This window comes from Actinia tenebrosa, unplaced genomic scaffold (assembly GCF_029948245.1).
Source record: "Actinia tenebrosa isolate PJP-AT-01 unplaced genomic scaffold, QUT_ActTen_1.0 PGA_scaffold6__47_contigs__length_16458017, whole genome shotgun sequence".
Classification (NCBI taxonomy): Eukaryota; Metazoa; Cnidaria; class Anthozoa; order Actiniaria; family Actiniidae; genus Actinia; species Actinia tenebrosa.
Window position 1 is genome coordinate 9,905,306 of NW_028292583.1, and position 15,884 is coordinate 9,921,189.

The 15,884-nt window shown below is 36.8% G+C and overlaps 1 protein-coding gene across 1 annotated transcript; it reads left to right on the top strand.

The window, feature by feature from the left end:
* Positions 1 to 1,788: 1,788 nt before the first annotated feature.
* LOC148906021 (uncharacterized) lies at positions 1,789 to 14,661 on the top strand. Its single transcript, XM_089039526.1, has 26 exons — positions 1,789 to 1,937; positions 2,206 to 2,281; positions 2,395 to 2,497; positions 3,012 to 3,164; positions 3,580 to 3,730; positions 4,375 to 4,416; positions 4,870 to 4,917; positions 5,845 to 5,979; positions 6,178 to 6,300; positions 6,646 to 6,786; positions 7,042 to 7,188; positions 7,359 to 7,484; positions 7,575 to 7,694; positions 8,420 to 8,554; positions 9,145 to 9,302; positions 9,699 to 9,738; positions 10,208 to 10,405; positions 10,536 to 10,778; positions 10,990 to 11,226; positions 11,489 to 11,665; positions 11,793 to 11,873; positions 12,119 to 12,271; positions 12,802 to 12,963; positions 13,354 to 13,485; positions 13,977 to 14,162; positions 14,503 to 14,661. Exons 1-26 carry the CDS (start codon positions 1,880 to 1,882, stop codon positions 14,523 to 14,525), a joined length of 3,348 nt encoding a protein of 1,115 aa, XP_088895652.1. The 5' UTR covers positions 1,789 to 1,879; the 3' UTR covers positions 14,526 to 14,661.
* The last annotated feature ends 1,223 nt before the right edge of the window (positions 14,662 to 15,884 follow it).

A 15,884-nucleotide genomic window follows, 5' to 3' on the forward strand; every position in this document is an offset into this window, starting at 1 on the left:
CGTTTGGGGTTATGATGAAAGAATTTGTTCAGCTCGTCAAGCTGGTCAAACATGACAGCGCTTGATGTACCTTTGTGTGACTTTATCAAAAGGTGCCTCAAAATAACTAGGCTCTATCTTTTCTACGTTGAGTTGAATACAGTACAGTACTTCAGATACTTGGCTAATACGATTCTTAGAGTGTATTAATCTTAAAAAGCCGCTTTTAAGAACCTAGTATATCAGGAACCTAATGGCTAGAATATGTGATTAAGCCCTCATAGTCGTGTAATCATGTCTCACAACACATGAAGCACATTTGAAGCATTTGATTCGCTTTTAACGAGAGAAATTTTGTAATAATTCAGAACTGAATTGTTAACTCATTAACCAACAAACTACTGAACTTAAATACACAATAAAATAGTTAAATTATAAAAAAAAAAAACAACCAATAAAAAAAAAAGAAATTCATTTCCCGCCAAATAAATAAGGTTCTGAAGAACGACAACTTGATTGTTTTAAAGCTTATTTCTCAGTAAAATACGATTAATCATTAGCTAGAAATGGATTTTGTTGTTTCGAGCATGATAAGATTAGTTTAGATTTGCTTTTAACTAAATCCCAAGCCATATAACACCTCAGGGTTTATCAAATAGCTTCCAATTTTGTGATCCAAACACCCTTCAACAAAACCAACCAATCTTACTATTACCGAATTATTATTAATTATTATTAGCGAATCATGGAGGTAAACACTGAGAAGAAATTCCGTCTTTTATTCTCGTCATTTTCTAACTTGGATAAGTTGATAGAACACAGTAAGGAGTCAGTACCACCTTCAATTTAAATTTAATTAAATTTAATCTTTTTCACTGCACAGATAAAAATACAATCATAAAAAAAGAAGTGTGGGCGCAGCCATAAACCTATTACACATTGGGTTGTGACCAGGAGTTTTAATACCTTAAATACGGTTTCTACAACAAATAAATATATACGTCAAATATAGAGAATAACTAAAGTAAATCAAAAACTCAAGAACTGGCGAAATAAACTAGAAAAATACTTACAAAACAAACTGGTCCAAACTTGACTTGGACTGACTACAAAAACGTAATTAGTTCTAGTGAATTTATACTGGAAATTTGAATAATCAATGAAATGGAAAAAACAATGAAAAATAATGAAACAAAGAGACTTAGAAAACTGAAAACGAAAGGTAATGAGGCAAAATAAAACAAAATCCCGTGCATAAATATAATAGATATACTTTGCATCTTGCACCTACAAGAAGTTTTTACGAAAAAATAGCAATTGACAAACAAAAGGGGAAATACAGCGAGGAAGGCTTAGAAATGACCCCGATTAGAATAATACGGCGCGCGAGCACACCCATTTATGCCTTTTTTTAATGCATGCGTCGATTTCTTCCGAGATATCAGAAGATCATTAGATTCACTCAATCATTGTAACGTACTTTCATATCTAGAGGATGAACACTTTATTTTCTTGGGATACACTACGGTTTTTTTTAGCTGTTTTAGTGTAATTCAGTTTAGTTCAGTAGAGTTTCCTTGGTTATATTGTTATTATATATAAAAAAAATACTATTAAAGAAAATTGAAATCAGTTTATTAATCAACATTAATATTTTGACGTTGAAAAGAAGGAAGAGAGGGGAGGGTTTGGAATTTTTTGTTCATTGCATGTCTTCATTGCATGTCTTCTTTATCCAGCTGTATCTCCTGAAAAAATATCAACGTCGAAGGCATTTCACCGCAAGTAAAAGCTAAAGATAATCAAATACTGTAACGTCTTGGTATTTACTCATATGCTATATTCAATCAGTGATAACACCAAACGTTACAGGGCCCAAGAGCTTGAAGACTGAGTGAGGATGAATTGGACGGTTTTGATAGCGTTATGTTTGGTTCCTTTTACTCACAGTGCCTTAGGTGAGTCAGAATTGCGTTAATTGTCTTAAAACTTTAAAATTTTCAATAGAAAGTGAGTACTAGTCACACGTCTTTTCAATAAAAATTAAAACTAAGGTTTTGACCGACTTGAGCCGAAGGTCGTGGTTTCAATTTTCATCTGGTCTCAGAGATTTTTCTCTGAATTATCTTGTCCACGCACACATTTCCTTCATATTAAGGTTTTATTTCTTTAGGAAATCTTTAACGCGACTTAAAGGTTATTGTATCTTTTATTCTTAATCTTCAGTTTGTGACCAACCCGTCGGGATTGAAGACAGGCGAATCCCTGATCAGAGCTTCAATGCCTCATCACAATATAGTCGGTACGTTGAGCTTTATTAATAATATCAATTAATATTAAAAATTAATCAATTAATATCAATTAATATTAAAAATTAAGGATTTGATAATTGAGATTTTTCTTGATTAATGGTAGTTTCCAGTCCGCTAAAGAGGCTCGTTTGAATAATTATCAAGGCAAGACTGGCGGAGTTGGGGCATGGTGCCCAAGAAAGGATGTCCTAAATCCATATTTGCAGGTTAGAAAATATTCAAAGTTATTTTCCGTATACCCTCTACTAAGCCCCTAGCCCCCACCCCTAAGGGGAGTTGTGGTCCCTTCTCTTGAAGGGCCTTGGAAACTCATTTCACCTGTCGAGATTATGATTATAAAAATTATAAGTTTCCAAAGACCATGAATTATTGCCAGCCTTCAGGTCCCAAACCCCCTCCCCTCTCCCCCACCTTTTTCTAATAAACACCCACTCCCAAAGCACTTAGTAGAGGAAAATATGGTAATAATATAACAATTGTGTGAAATTTAAATTCAAAATTAGTTTATTTTGATAATACGGTCGAGGAAGTTGGAGTTATTCTCCAATAGAATGCAGAAAAGGCAAGACCTGGAGTATTTTGATGAATAAAATAAAAAAAACAAAACAAAACAAAACAAACAAACAAACAAACAAACAAACAACAACAACAACAAAACAAAACAGAAATTAAGTTGGGTATTGGGAATTTTATACCTGGTTTTCTTGCAATTTTTATTAGGTTGACTTGGGAAGTGTTCGTAAAATTGCTTACATCCTGACCCAAGGTCGTAATACTACCCATAGTCAGTATGTCAAAGAGTTCAAGGTGTATTACAGCACACGTGCCAATATTTTTATTCCCGTAAGAGAACCAGGAACTTCAACACCAAAGGTAACTTTGATCTGAAAAACCGCTATGTTTTTATTTGTATAAATCGACAATCCCATATCAAAACTTATAATTATTCCTATCCTAATTTTAGTCATCCCATCCAGCTTCCATCCTATCCCATTGCATTCAGCCACATCTTATTCTTCCTTATTTCGTGTTATGCTCTACTTCCCTCTTCTCATTTTCTTTTATTCATTCGTTTATCTATCTTTCCACTCAGTCCTTAACTTCTGATAATCTTCTCACTTCTCTTCTCTTTCTTTTCTCCATTATCACCTATCCCGTCTATATTTACAGTGCTCGTACTCTGTACCTTGGATTTCCGTTGTCCCCCTCTTTAATCCAAAAATTCACACAATTTATCCAGCATTCATCAGCTATATCAGCTTATAATTTTATTTTCTTTTGCACGAAGCTGTTCCGTGGAAACACAGACATGAATAGCATCGTTAAGACAGACCTTCGTTCATATCCATCATATCCTATAAACGCTAGGTACATTCGTATTTACCCAACAAGCTACTATGCAAACCCATGTATGAGGTTTGAGCTACTGGAATGCTTTTGTAAGTAATATAAACTATTAACTACATTGAAAACCAGGGAAGTTGATCATTTATTTTTTATTTTAGTTACAGTTATGGTTTTACTTACTCTTAGTCAGGGGCTGATCCAGGGAGGACAGCCCCCTTCAGTCATAATAGTTTTATTTGGTCAAAGCAATGAATTTAAAGTAAAATGAGAAGTTCCTAAATTCAGTCAAGCCCCCTTATATTTTTGGCTGGATACCCCCTGCTAGTAGCCAAATAAAGACTTAGTTCGTATTGTCTATTTGGTTATAATTCACATATAACAAATAGCTTTTTATAGGCGGACATTTTATATTGATGTGAGAAAAATCGTGGCAAAGAAGATGACAAAAGATGATGCCCATCATTCGTGCAATTGAGAACATTAAATCAGAATGGGACGTTGCACTACGTCCAGATTCACTTCGCAGATCTACACCAATAATTTATAGATCGTAGTCATGTTTTAGAGTGGAATTGGCATAAATGTGAATCATTATCTCACGGGGAATTGAAAATATCCTTTTAAACCAACCACAGCGCGGGAGGTAACTGTTTTTCCAATCAAAGTGTTCGGACAAAACGTTTTAACAGACAAGTCAGACTTTGACTAACGATTCTTTGATGTTTTTGGAATTCAGTATACGTACCAACAACACTTCCCCCTACGACCACGAAACCAGGTGGGTAATAATGTACTTTGGCCCATAAGAAACCAGTTGTTGCATGTTTACCGTGGACCATAAGCAAGATGCAGTAATTTAGACGACGAGTTGCTACAAATATGAAAAAAGTTGCTGCATGTTAGACAAGTTACTGCTTGCATGTTAGACGTGTTGCTGCATGTCAAACAATAAGCCGTTTGACGATTGGGACTCAGTTCTAGAGGAGCTTGTAGTCATTTATCTTTCCCTCGTCACAGAATACGGCACAGAATACAGAATCTTCGTGCACTTTGTCATGATTACAGTTTGCCGGTCACAGATTTTAAAATTCCCGGTAGTTTTCAATTTGCAGTTCTCAATTTGCAGCAACTCATTTTATTAGCAGCAATGTCCCCTATGGGCTTCCTTGATAATACAGTTTAACTAGAAGTCTCACTTAGATTAATCAAACTCATTTGTGGATTTTTGTAGCGTGTCCACAAGGATTCAAGTTTGCCTCTGACAACGTTACATGCGTAGGTAAGACACAAGTAGAACTAAAATGCTTCATCAGTGAAGACCTGGCTAAAGGAGAAAATGTTTCCTGAAACATGTTTTTTAAATTTTTATCAAAGGTGGCTAAAATGTCACGAAGCATTGGTAAACAAGTACTGTAGTGCATAAATTTGCTTTTCTTTTCAGAACAAAATTTGCCTTGAGTAGTGGTGTTGAACTTCACGGAAACATCGAGGGAGCATGCGCGCGATAAACATTGATAATAGCGCTTATATACGCGTTTGTCTTTAGAGCTCACTATTCTTTTCGTTGAAATATTAAAGTGGCGCGCAATTTTTCTTTAGTTAAAATGTGTATTATATGAAACATTTTTCGATTAATCTAGACTTGTGTAGCTAAAAATATTTTATAAATTTGGCATGACTAGGATAACACAAGCCGTGAAGTATTTGAAAGAATTATTAACATGCTGAATGATTAATAAAAATACAGCAACATACAGTCAATGTCATTAACGTTGTCCACCAAAAAAAGACATTTACACATGCATTTAGACATTTAGACATTTACACATTTAGACTAAAAGAAATATCACGTGTTTCCTCGAAGGTTCTGGCATAAAACAAATACTAAAATACCATTCACCATCTTAAATCCTCACTAAATGGTCGGGGCATTCTGGATTTTCGATTCACGAGTTGAATTTTACCGTTTAAAGTTCAGGCTGATGCACACGAGGCAAAGAATACATAATGAAACACGTGATATATCTTTTAGTCTAAATGTGTAAATGTGTATAAATGTGTAAATGTGTAAATGTCTTTTTTCGGTGGACAACGTTAATGACATTGACTGTATGTTAAAGAAAGCGGCAAAAGACGCCCAAAAGTATCTTTATCGATCTTCATAAAAAGCTGTGTAGTAAATTGGATTATTTTTTTTCTGGTTAAGATATTAACGAGTGCAATGATGGATCCGCGATTTGTCATAAACCAAGTACTACGTGTGTCAATAAAGATGGCGGTTACTCCTGCAAATGTAAAACCGGATTCAAAACAAATCAGATGGACAAATACAGTTGCTTAGGTGAGTAAAACATTGATTTGATTCACCGTTTAGCGAATTAGTTTAAATAATAGCAACTTGTTGCATACAAGAACAGAGGATATAGTGGCTATATAGTATATTGCGAGCGAACAAGATGGTTATAAACGGCAATGAAAGATTTTACTTCCTGAGGCAGTCTTCATATCTATAGTAACATTATACTGTGCTCATTTGCAGATATCAATGAATGTACGGAGACAAATCATACTTGCAGTCAGATTTGTAACAATAACGACGGAAGCTATTCATGCTCTTGCAGAATAGGATTTTCGCTAAATGCTGACCGCCATAGTTGCAGCGGTAAGACCTATATATTAAAACAGTCATATTGAAAAATTATTATTTTCTTATTCATATACATTTAATAGACCCTCCTCATGTCGGTCTTTATGTTTTCCTATTACAGACCATGTGTCATTCACTAGTGTATCATTTCTTTTTTTAACGGTTGCGCTAGGTTGTACATGAGAAGACACACGAATAAAGACCCCTTGCATTGTTTTCCTAGAGAAATTGTTCTGGGGGATAAAACAATAGGCTGTCTTTTCTTATGGAACAAAATTCCATCGTTTTGTTCCCAATGCTTGCATGTTCTAGTGGCTTCGTTACTTTCTCCCTATCTAATATTTTATATTTCTGTCTTAGATATCAATGAATGCACGAGTGTCGATCCAAATCAGAGAGGTCGTTGTAAATCCTCCTCAACTACTTGCACCAACAACATTGGCAGCTACAAATGCGTATGCTTAAGTGGATACGAAAGGCAAGATCAGTTTTCATGTATCGGTAAGGGAACAACAAATGACGTCATGTCAGATTGAATCTAGGAAATTAATATAAAGATTTTTTAATGCTTTCACGTGAAAGAAAAGATCAAAACAATTTTACCTTTAATTTCTTTGAATAACATTGTCATTACAGGTAGTGCTTTCCTTAAACGTTATCATTCTTCATAAAATGTTCTTGATATTGTTTTGCCAATGTATGCAAAAATGGTCCAGGATATAATGTGTATTATTGCTCTGATTGCCCAATTAACAGATAAAAACGAATGCAACAATGGTGAATCCCTTTGCAGTCTTCAGTCAACAGAGTGTGTCAATTTGCCTGGTCGATACAAATGTAACTGCAAGGGTGGGTACAGGCGAACGCCTCAGGAAGCTGCTGCAATGCCTTACAGCTGCCCTGGTAAGTTCTATGTGGTTTTCGTGTCTTCAGTGTATATATATATATTCAGCTCTTTAATCCCTATTGCGCACAGGACAACAGGCTTTTCAGACCTTTAATTCAATGTGGGTGCTATCTAATTTTATTGAAGAAATCATTTGCTAACATTTTGCCGCCCTTGAATGTTTTAGATATCGACGAATGTGCTGCAAACAACGGCGGCTGCAGTCATGGATGTCAGAACCTAAACGGAACATATCTCTGCACTTGTCCCACAGGACTTAAAATACAATCAGGAGACAGACATAATTGCAAAGGTATCAGTAGACTATGAATGTGAGACGTTCGGTGCCATATAAGTGCCTTTGTGACCTTATGATAAATTATTTTTCTTTAAATTTCTTCAGACGAAAACGAGTGTCGTGTTGCTAATGGAGGCTGTGATCACTTATGCCACAACACAAATGGAAGCTACTATTGCGCATGTCAACCTGGGTTCAGACTGACCGATAAATACAAATGCGAAGGTAATTCAATAAAATGAAACGATTATTAATTAGTAGCAATAAAATTCGTACATGGCGAAGAAGCATCAAAAATATAGAACAAGGCTGGACTTTTTAATCTAAGATATTTTCCTAAATCGAGTAAGATCTTGGTGCAATGTTTTCCCTTTACAGATCACGTGTCATTTCCAAGAGTATAATTTCTTTGTTTCACGGTTGTCTCACGGATGTGAATCAAAGAAATGGTAATTTTGGAAATGACACGAGATCTGTTGACCCGTTGCCTGAAACGGGCGAACATTCTTCATCTTACGTCATGGCCGCCATGTTGGTTGACGGTAACAAAGCATTCCTCATTAGCTTCCGAACTTGTTAGATCAACCAAGATGGCGGCTGTAGTTTGTCGTCATTTATATTGATGGGTTTTTAGTCATCTGGTCGTACGTACCCAAAGAATTGCACCAAGACGAAATAGGTCTATTTACAACACTACTTGGTTTTCAAGTCCAACCTCAAACTGGAACCATGCATTGCTTCATGGCAATTCTGAAAAGAATTTTAAAAAGGTGCATTTCAGAAACCCGTCACGAAGAAAGACAAAAACCACATACAAACCAAACGTATGTGCGTGAAACTTGAGGCAATGTCATAACGTACAATACAGTCGGTGAAAGCTATTTAATTGTTTGCATCAGGGAGAGACTGTTTGAATCTTAGGTTAACCGATCATTTACATTTAATTGCAGATATTAACGAATGTAACGAAGGAAGCGCACAGTGTGACAAACAGTCGACTAACTGCCGCAACACCCGTCCCTATTATCAGTGTGAATGCAAGCCAGGTTATAAAGCCATTGCCAGCGATAAATATCGATGCGAACGTAAGTAAAATAAAATAAACAAAATGTTTTCCCGTAAGATTTTAAATTAAGCGTAATTATATGACTCAAGCTCTTAGTTCCACAAACGACGTGATTAGTTTAGGAAATTAAAAAAAGTGACTTTTCTTGTTAGTTTGAGCAGGTTTATACACCTAAGTCCAAAATGGCGCAGGCCCTAGTGAGATACATAAAAACAAGGCATCCAGGGCCAAATGCAACGAAAATATTATGGTATCAATGCAAAGTATACACTTTTTCTGTCTTTCTTTCATTCTTACATTCAGGAACACAACAATTTTGCAACATCAAATTATAAGAAAATATTGTAAGTCCATCACAAATCTCAGCACAAAAAATTTAGATTATGATATATGTTTATAAATATTCTTATAATACTGGGCTAGCTCGGTTAATTGTATAAAGGGTGGATAGCGCTATCCGACGGATAAATCTTATCCATTGGATGAATTTCTGGAGATAACAAGATCGACTTAACTCATCCACTGGATAAGGTTTTATCCATCAGATAGCGCTATTCACCCTTTGTACAACCGATGCTTATATTCTCTGAAATTTCGTTGAACCATTAGCTCTGAGATGCCAAGCACTTACAAAGGCTACAGGTACTATTGTCTCTCCCTCGTCGTGCTTACAAAGTGGAGTGCCAAAGGTCAACGACGTTTGCACCTTCAGTTGTGAACCTGGATACGAGCTTCCTACTGGTTATAGCAGTAGTATTACATGTCAGGTATTGCTATGGCTCTCTTATACTATATCATATATTTATGAGGATAAATTCGAAATGTATTGTCATCGACGTCTGCGACAACAATGGGAATGATCAGCACACTTTGTAGAGCTGGTTGAAAAGTGAAGAAACTGGAAGGAATCTTTCAATTCTTAGGGTGAACGTTCGGCAAGAACGTTTCACATACAAAGCTAAGAATATATATTTTGAAACTTTTTTTTTCAGTCAGTCTTAGACTGGGTGTCTAGGAGGCACCCTAGAAAAAGGGTGATAAAGAAAGAAATCTTTATGATTTCAGATATCAAAAAAGAACCGCATGCACTATCTGTTATTCCTAGAATTGTAGTTTAAAATCGTTGGAAAATGACTCACTTATATATGATTGATTTTTGATAGGCAAATGGAGCATGGGGAGGAATGGCGGTCAGCTGTGTTCGTAAGTACAATATCGATAAATGTATTGAGCATTAGTTATGTTTTCCCATTTCTGTCCCAATCTTTTTCCATTACTGACCACGTGTCATTCCCAAGAGTATCATGATGAGTTTTTTTAACTGTTGCCCCTGGAGTGAGAAGACACGTCTGCAAATGAATACGGATTTTATTCTTTAGGGAATGACACGTGCTATGTAATAGGAAAGCTTCACACCACGACGAATTTAGGTCTATTACTTTAGTAAAGCCGACATTATAACACCACGAGCAATATAAGTTTACAGGCATTTACCATTGTGATGTCAAAGCAGCTCGATCTGGGACACAAAACAAAAGAATTCCAATTTCCAGAGAATTGGAACCTATTGTTTTGTCCGCCAGATTGAGCTGCATTCCAACGTGCTGCAAGGGGTCTATTATTTTAATAACAATTAACAGGCTTTGTGATTAACTTTACTTTGGCCTCGTAGGCAGGACTTGTCCCAAGCTATCCCCGCCTGCCAATGGAAAAATAAGACCAGATTTCTGCGAAAAACGTGGGAATTATTACAAAGAAAGCTGTTATTATCAGTGTGACTACAACTACCGTCCTGTTGGTGATGTGACTAGGACCTGCCAAGCTGATGGAACATGGACGACACCAACGACAGCCTTCAGTTGCAAAAAAAGTTAGTTTGGAAACTAAATTGAGGTTAACTTAATATATTGATGTTGTTTGATCGATTTGTATCATCGTTGAATTTCGTATTTGCCGGGAAAACGTTTGTTGATAAGGGGATGGTCTTTTTTTATCTACAGATGAACCTAAGCCTACTATATCTTGCCCCACCCCTGTCACAGTAAAGCTTCAACCTAATGCAAGCACTGCTGATGTATCAGCTCTTCTTGATGATCCTAAATCCAACGTCAAAAATATAATCATTTCTCCTGCAATATATCAGCACACTAAAGTGTTTCCGGCAGGGGATACTACTTTGACTTACACCGCAAGGAACTCAATTAACGAAGTAGCTTCTTGTGTGACATTCGTGACAGTCAAAGGTAAGTTAAAGCAGAGGCAGATCCAGAAAGTTTAGGATGGGGTGACTATTACAAAAGTTTTACCAGGAATGCGAAGAAATGGGAATGACTCTCACTAGAACGAGATATTTGAGCAAATGGGAGGTAACTAAAGTGTTAGTCAGTAAAATAATGACCGAGTATTGAATCAGTATCATCATGATCAATCGTTATCCACACTTTACTATCTTAGACGAAGAACCTCCAAAGGCTGACTACTGCCCACCAAATATTTACAAAATCGTTAATGGACAAAGTACACAGGTGTCATGGACTCTTCCCAAGTTCTCGGATAATGTCGGAGTAATTAAAGTTACTTCAACTCAAAATCCGGGCGACACTTTCAAGGTTGGTCCGTTGATTGTGTATTACACCGCAAGTGATGCTGCTGGTAACACGATTACTTGTAGCTTTGATGTCATCGTCAAAAGTAAGTGGTTTTAGCGTAATTTGTACATGCGTAGCCAAAGAAACAATGTTTGTAATTCCGGAAGATGACATTCGATAGATATTACGCTAGATTTTGGAATCATCTTAAGAATAGATGATGCCATTCCTAAACATCATCATGTGCAGGACAGATACGAATATTAGTGCCTCTTCCTTTCAACCTGAACTGGGGAAAAACTTCCATCTGAAAGCTTCTCAACCTTAAAAAAGTTATTGAACAAGTTATTTAATTCCATTTGCAGAGGCCGACTGTCCAAACCCTCCAGCGCCAGATGGTGGCACAATAAGCGTTCATAATTTCAACGGCTATAAATATGCCACTATCAAGTGTAACCCAGGCAAACAACTATTCATTGGAACGTGGGCAATCTACTGTCAAAAAGACACTCTCAAATGGGATCCAGTACCTGATTGTGTTGGTATGACCTTACGATGAATTTAGAAAATGAGTCTTGGTTTTTGGATTCAACTGTTGTAAATTAATTAGAGGCAAAATGAAGCAAAACTGACTGTTTCTTTTCCACCAATTTTGTTTTGTTGGGGTAGATTCTGTACCAATGCCTTCCTCTGGTATCTGTGATCAAGGCTATGTCAAACAAGGAGGAATGCCTAGTCAAAATATCTGTGGTAAGTCTTATAAACTAATTTGTTACTCAAGAGACACAAGACATATCTTATTCTATAAACCTCTTTTAAATCAGCCAATCAACCAACATGACCTGCTGGTTATATAAACTTTTAACAGTTTGCTTCAGCGCTAACTTTTTTTCGAATTCCAAACCCTGAGTGTCACTTCTCGAATGGAAGACCAAGGCCTGATCGATTTTGATGCGTCGATTGTTTACTAATAAATCGTCATTGATTTTTTTCAGTAAGGTGTCCTCGTGGCTACGCATATGATACTGTCACGAAAAACTGCAACAAGTGTCCCAAAGGACAGTACAGTGATAGAGAAAGCAGCTTATCATGTACCCCATGTCCACTTAACCAAGGAACATTGACGAATGGTGCAAAGGCCTGCCTAAGTAAGTATCAACCAAAGGCCGATGCTTATTGATCTGGACAAGACGGGACTTTTAAGTTTGTGAGTTACCTGTCTATTTCCAGTCAAGGTTCAAGTATTTTTAGAATCTTAAAAAAGGACCAAAAACTACTTTCTTCGACCAACCGGGCGTGGATGATTTTCCCCCATTGGACTTGGGATTTAGGAAAATTAACTTAACATAGATATGAAAACAATTCAACAGAATTGATTATCGACCTTCGAATCGACGTGCGTTCAGATAGTGCAAGGAATTGAGCTCTAGGCCCGCGTTCAGTTTCTGCGGATTTCTAGGTGGGATATCAATAGTGGAATATAATGATAATTTCGGGGTTTGGGGTACATCAGAGTTCGAATCCCATCATTTATTTTTCCTCATTTTTTTGTTTGATTGAAGCCTTCTGGATTTCTATATCTGCAACGAAGGGAAAAACTCTGTGAAAAGACATTAAAAAAAATATAAAAACAACCCGTGTGTAAGTTTCCTTCTTATTCGCTTTCTTGACTCCACAGACAAGTGTTCTCCAGGCAAAGAATCGACCGATGGATTTACATCATGCAAATCTTGCAGACAAGGATTTTACGAGGATCGTTATGGATCTACTGCATGTAAAGCCTGTCCGAGTGGACTCTCTACTCTTTCGATTGGAGCAAGTCATCTGAACGACTGCGGAGGTTAATTAAGTTCTGTTCACATTGTACATATCATAATATAATGTTTACTACAACGAACACTGTCAGAAATGAAGCCTCGAAAACTTCGCAGATCTAGAAAAGGGGGAACTAGAAAAGGAGGGGTCGTGTACAAAACGTAGCCGAGAATGGAGGATAGAAAAAGGCTATGAATAAGATCAGATGAGCATGGAATACAGAAAGGATAACTGGATGCATGGGGAATAGTCTGACATAGGAAACAGGGGTTGGAGATGGAGATGAACTTTAGGCTTGGTGCAAAGGACTATGGAAACAAAATAAGGGGGGGTGAGAATGAAGAAGGGATGGGGATGGAATGCAGGGAAGATGAGGTAGATAAGGTGTTGAAAATAATATTATGTCCCTATACAGTACGACCAAGCATCACAGAGTTTGTGGCTCAGCCAAATAATGTGACTGAGAGGAACCGAGTCGACATCATCTGCAAAGGAACTGGTGTACCTGAACCAGAATTTGCTATCATGAAGATTAAGCCAGCACCAGGTTTGAACAGAACTACAAATAAAGTGAAAACAGAAACCGCCACCACAGCCATAATCACCACCACAACAACAAAGAAACAAGAACAGCATAATCATCGCCATTCTCAACATTACCACACCATCACCACCAATGCAATAATAATAACATCATGATCATCACTGGCACAAACAGCAAACAACAAACACCACCACTACTACTCCACCACAACCATCATAACAAGAACCGGGGGGGGGGGGGCTTGTGAAATTTTAATACATTTTCACTAAACTCAGCCCCCCACCTTGCCTACAATGTCACTATTGAGCCCCCCAATCAAAAAACAGCTCCGCCGTCCCTGCATCATCACCACAAACAACAAACAATACCACTAACTACATCATCATCACCAACAACATGATAAAATAGCAAGCATAACACGAAATGTTATGGAATTTCGAAGTCATTCCTTTTGATATTTCAATGCAATGACAAGTGTGTTTGTTTTTACCTAGACGGATTTGGTGGACCAGTGCAGAAGTCAACTATCTTTGACAATTCTGGTAAAAAGATTGGTTTACGCTACACAATCACTAAAACTACCGAACATGATGCTGGCTCCTATGAGTGTGAGATACAAAACAAGTTTGGCAAAAGTGAAAACTATGTCTCTCTTCATGTTGAGCTTATCTATGGACCGAGTAAGTTCAGGGCTTTGAATTATATTAATAATTGTTTCTTTAATATACAAGACTGCTTGTTTATAAGTATGGTGGACATATGGGTGGATTTAAGGGTGGTTTCACTTTGGTATGACAATTTTCGATAAGACATTAATATTAGAAAGTAATGCTTGTAATAATCGTCCAGAATATATAGCATGAAACCATATTTTAAAGAATGTCTTTGGGAGTATGGAAGGTGGATGATGCCATCATGGGGTAGAATTATACAGTGTAATAAAAGGATAGGGTCAAGACTGGGTGTTTGAACACAGCTTAGCACAGTTACAGCTCCATTATTGCTTTTTATTTCTTGCAGTTCCTGACAGACTTCGCCGCTGACCGGAAGTCGTCAAAGTGACGTAGTACCAATCACAAAACGACTACTAAAATGTATGTGTAGCAGTCGAAGCAGTGATCTTGACTAATTGTTTCTCAGTGTACTTAATCTTAATAAACATTATGCACTACGATTATATACACTGGTTGGTGTGTGTTGTTATTAATTAAGAAAAGATACAATGATCCTCAAAATAAGCGTTATTTCCTTTCTTTTGCTGAAGTGAAAACTCTAATCCCGAAGGGCTTTCTTTCTTCCTCTTTCCCCTACCTGCTCTCTCCTCCTTTTCCCTTATTATTATCTTTTTCTTTAATTTTCTCTTTTAATTTTAAAAAACTAAACTATTGGCAAATAAAACATCTTTTGCATATAAAATTTATTAAAAAATACTTTAAAGCCTCCTCCCCGTTTTCTGTTATTTTGCCACGATGGTGGCACATGAGCATATGTATTTGTTCATTGAAGATTGCTAGGGCCAGGGGGGCTGGTGGGAAAGTTGCTTCCTAATGGAATTGGGCTTCCTGTATTGTCATGTGCCAAGGCGTTTATCTGACATGTAAGGGTTAGTTACCGAGTTTTGCAGAGTGTTACTTGTCTATATTCTAGTTAGTGAGAAAAATATACCCGAATGATTATTAACTATTCGCGATTTGGCTGCAATATATCCATGGATACCTCATCATAAACCAATGTTGGGTTAACTTGCATGGTATCTTGCTTACCTCAGCATTGCAGCTCAACGTCCCTCCGAATGAATAAATAATGAGACGTACTTTAATGATAAAATGAAAACATCTAAACTTAGCAATCCACTAACAAATAGACCCGATTCGAATTCCAAATTACCGCTGTGTTTCTTGATTACAGACTCATTTGCACAGGGTTAGCCTCGACTTTGTGTAGAATATTCACGTGTTCCAGTTAAGGTCCGTCGAGTTTCAAAGTGTTTGTATTGTTGAAGTTGTGCATTCTTTACTTTACCGTTGGTATTTGTGAATATTTAAACACTGATACGAGGCTAACCCTGTGCAAATGAGTCTGCAATCAAGGAACACAGCGGTAATTTGGATTTCGAAACTGGTCTATTGTATCATCTCATCTTTTGAAGGTGACTTAATGCTGTTAGAAATACTAAATACAGGAAAAGAATGGATAAATTAAGTAATACTAAGCCATCACCATGTAAAAAGAGTTTCACTTTTCAGGTATCGCATATTTCATTGAAGTAATGTTTCAAATACGAGTTGCTGCATTCTATTGGGGTTTCAAAATCCGAGTGGAATTTTAAATGCCGAGGCGTAGCCGACATCTTATACTCTTTTTGTTATGTTTGAATTTTTATTTCAAAGTTCTAGTACTTT